This window comes from Centruroides sculpturatus, unplaced genomic scaffold (assembly GCF_000671375.1).
Source record: "Centruroides sculpturatus isolate CEXI.00-Female unplaced genomic scaffold, Cexi_2.0 scaffold1853, whole genome shotgun sequence".
NCBI classification, from domain to species: Eukaryota; Metazoa; Arthropoda; class Arachnida; order Scorpiones; family Buthidae; genus Centruroides; species Centruroides sculpturatus.
Window position 1 is genome coordinate 14,978 of NW_019385991.1, and position 3,745 is coordinate 18,722.

Below are 3,745 nucleotides of genomic sequence, written 5' to 3' on the forward strand. Positions count from 1 at the left end.
AATTCCAAAATTGAATTTTCAAAGAAGAGAAAATGTACATTTTTAATAGAAATATATACAAAATCATGTAATTTACAATTATTTTATGTAAAACTTACATTTCTGTGAAAAAATAGTTCACTGGTGAGACACGAACCAGCAGAATTGAAAATGTAAGTAAGTATGCTGCCACTAAACAATGTTGTCCTCAATGAAAGTTCTCCAAATCTTACTGATAAGTCAATCAGAATTTTTTAATTTTGATTTTCTTGAAAATGCTGAAAAGTGTACTTTCTTTCTTTGCTGGATAAGGTTGGTACCAAGGCTCATCAATACAAACATTATTGAAATACCGAGGGGATTACATTGTAATCTCTCCTTGTAAGATAAAACATCAATTAAATTCGTACACAGAAAGTGCAATTTGTTACAAATTTCAATCTAAATCAAATACAATTTTCATACCCAAGTAAAAACAATGCATTTAATTAAAAACATAAATGACAAAAAACATGTAAGAAAATAATAATAGTGTATTATGAAATTTACATTTAGAAGTCATCATTTTTAAATTCAACTATATACATTGACAATTGTCAACAATATGTCAATAAAAGCGGTACTAATAAAAAAAAATTTTTCATTGTATCTCGAGTAACATTATTTTTGAATAATCAAATTATTTACTATTTAAAGATAATTTAGTTTAAAAAAGTATCATACCAAATATATGTCGGGTTTTATTGGAAAATTTTCGACTAATGAAAATAACAATGGGCAATTAATGGCGTCGGCACAATTAAGTTTTAGAATGGGAGAAGGTTTTTCTAATCGTTTTAAATATAATGGACGCATGACAGTTATTCGGAGTTCGGGGGTCTGAGTCACAGTCTTGTTCTTATATGGACCACAACGTCTGGTGACTTTGTAGTTTACGTTGTTCATCAGTTGATATATGTCTGTTGATGTTGTATCACGGTTACTAAACTCGTCAACCAAATCCCTGATGAACCAGGATCCTGCTTTATCTAATCGAAAGGACAAATTTCTGAAAAAAATAAAAAATATTTTTGCATTTATTTACATTATATAACTTACATACAGCAATTGACAATTGTTTTAAAATTAAGGTTAATATTATTTTCTTTGGAAATGCTGAAATGCTTCATAAATTCCAAGAAGTTCATATGTATTCATTAGGGATTGCAATCCAGCTGGATTTTTGCTGGATCAACATCGTTCCAACTGGATCCAGCGCAGATGTATTTTTGGTGCAATAAAGTATTATCTATCTATCTATCCAGTAATTTATGGTTTTTTTAAAAAAATAAAACATTTTTTTTAAATACTTAAGAAACTTTTATTATTTAGACTGGTCACTATACAGTAAATCAGTAAAACTTCTTACACATTTAGGTAGTAAACTTAACTTTGGTTCGGTTTAACACTTCAGATAGAGATAATTAACTTTAAATGTTTGGTTAGATTATAATTATAATGTAATCTTTAAGTTAAATAATAGCAGAGGTAATTCTACTAATTAATTCATATTAATATATTATATTATAATAATGAAAGGACGGATAATCAGTGACTAAGTGACTATCAGTCTTACCAGTTTTCTTATATAAGCTCTACATATCAGTCTGTAGTTATTTATAAGTAATTTAATTACTAGTGTTGGTAAAGTAGTGAGTAAATAATTAGTAGTAGTCTAGTAGTTAGTTATTATTATCACAATCATGAATCATATACATTCATATCAACATATATCTAAGATAGTGATACTCATTAATTTAATTAACTATTTAACTAACTAGATAGTCTCAGTTTCTCACTAATTTTAACAATAAAATTGCCTAGCCTAGCCCACTAACCACTTATAGAATAAAACTTAAAAACTCTTACTTAATAGAATTAGAATAGAAGTTAAAATATTAGTCTCATCTTGAATAAAGTATTCTAAAGGATTAAATCAAATTAAAATCAATCACTTCTGTTATTTTTTTTTTTGACTTTTCTAAAAATAGGATCTCAAGAAACAAATGGTATTGATGGTGTTGTCTCCCAACCTACTTCTTAATGAACTGCATATATATCCCGCTGCGGAGAAGGCTCTTGAAATGTCAGCTGTCAAAATATATAATGACAATACAGTTTAAAATGAAGTTGGCAGGTAAACAATACAACTAATTCCACTGGTGATAAAAAAATGAAATTACTTTCCGAAACAACTCAATAAAACATATTATAATTAATAATGATCTGAACAAAAATGTACTAAAAGAATTATATTATTTTATATCATTAATTTTTATGGTACCATATATTAATGTATCCCCACATGACCTCCGCTGGCCAATCCGGCTGCCAACATAAGGTGAACTAGAAAAAGGTGGTACCACAAATGAAAATGAAGGGGTTGAGGGAAAAGCTGAAACATAAAGATATATAGTCGCAAAGCGCTACAACTGTTTATAATAATGTCGAACACAAGTGATCGTGGAGTAGAAGAGACAAGCCAGCTCAAAATCAATATTCATCAGAAAAAGTGATGCTCCCTGTTTCGTGGGATTTTAAGGGAATTATTATTATTTTCTTTTTCAGCTTCTACTAGACAATTTCACAACTGATTCGGAAGTGTACTGTCATCAACTGGACAAATTGAATGATACCATCAAACAGAAAAGACAAGAATTGATCAACAAAAAAGTTATAGTGTTTCACCATGATAATGTCAGACCTCACATAAGTTTGGTAACTCGTCAAAAACTGTTACAGCTTGAATGGGATGTGCTACCATACCCACCATATTTGTCAGATCTGGCACCTTCAGATTATTACTTGTTCTGATCTTGGCAAAATTTTTTAAACAGTAAAACATTTTGTAAAGACCAGAACAAAAATCACTTGGATCATTTCTTTTATAAGCAAATATCAAAACTTTTATGAATGTGGAATCATGCTATTACCAAAAAGATGGCAACTATATTGGACCAAAGTTGTCAATATATAATTCAATAAAATATTTCCCCCAAAGAAACAAAATTACTTTCCGAACAACCCAATATATCTAAGAGTGACTTGCCAATATAGTTTGAACATGAATATAAATATTGCAATTCACTGTGTAATTTAGATAAATCAAAAAACTCTCCATAAAATTTACTTAATTTAACAAATTAAAACTCACTTTGGAAAATTGGTTTTCATAATATTTAAAATTACAGGTATACCTCGCTTTACGTCGGTAACTGGTTCCAGGAGAGGCGACTTAAGTCAAAAAATGACGTAAGTCGAATTTACTTGTCACTAGATAAAACTACGAATACCATTCCCAGTTCTGTATTCTATTGATAAATGCATTTTTAATAATATATGATATATGGCTAATAACAATCTATTTTAAGCTTACAAACAAATAAATTTTAGTTTTTAATATAGTACAGAAAAAAGTTATCTAAATTTATGAATTCATGTACGTACAGTACATACTTCTAAATGTACATGTTTATGTGAGGGACGAACAAACCCACAATATAATGTTATTTTAAATTTGAATTATTAGAAACTTTAATCGATTAAATTCGAACGTTTTATCGAGTTAGGCTAAAAGCCATAAAATTTATTTCCCACGGAGTTTGTTCCTTGTTGAGTCGAATCAAGTTAGTCAGGGATGTGTCACCAGGAACTTTTGATGGAGAATCCATATTGGACGTGCGACCGTTAAAGGCCATCACCTGACCTCATGGAAAAAACCCAAGAG

General features: G+C 29.2%; 1 protein-coding gene across 1 annotated transcript in view; it reads right to left on the reverse strand.

The window, feature by feature from the left end:
• Positions 1-3,745, reverse strand: part of LOC111612965 (caspase-8-like) — a 34,535-nt gene continuing 30,790 nt past the window's right edge. Inside the window, exon 4 of the mRNA XM_023354260.1 lies at positions 1-1,027. Coding sequence (XP_023210028.1) covers positions 697-1,027 — 331 coding nt within the window. The 3' untranslated portion in view covers positions 1-696. The remainder of the gene's footprint in view (positions 1,028-3,745) is intronic.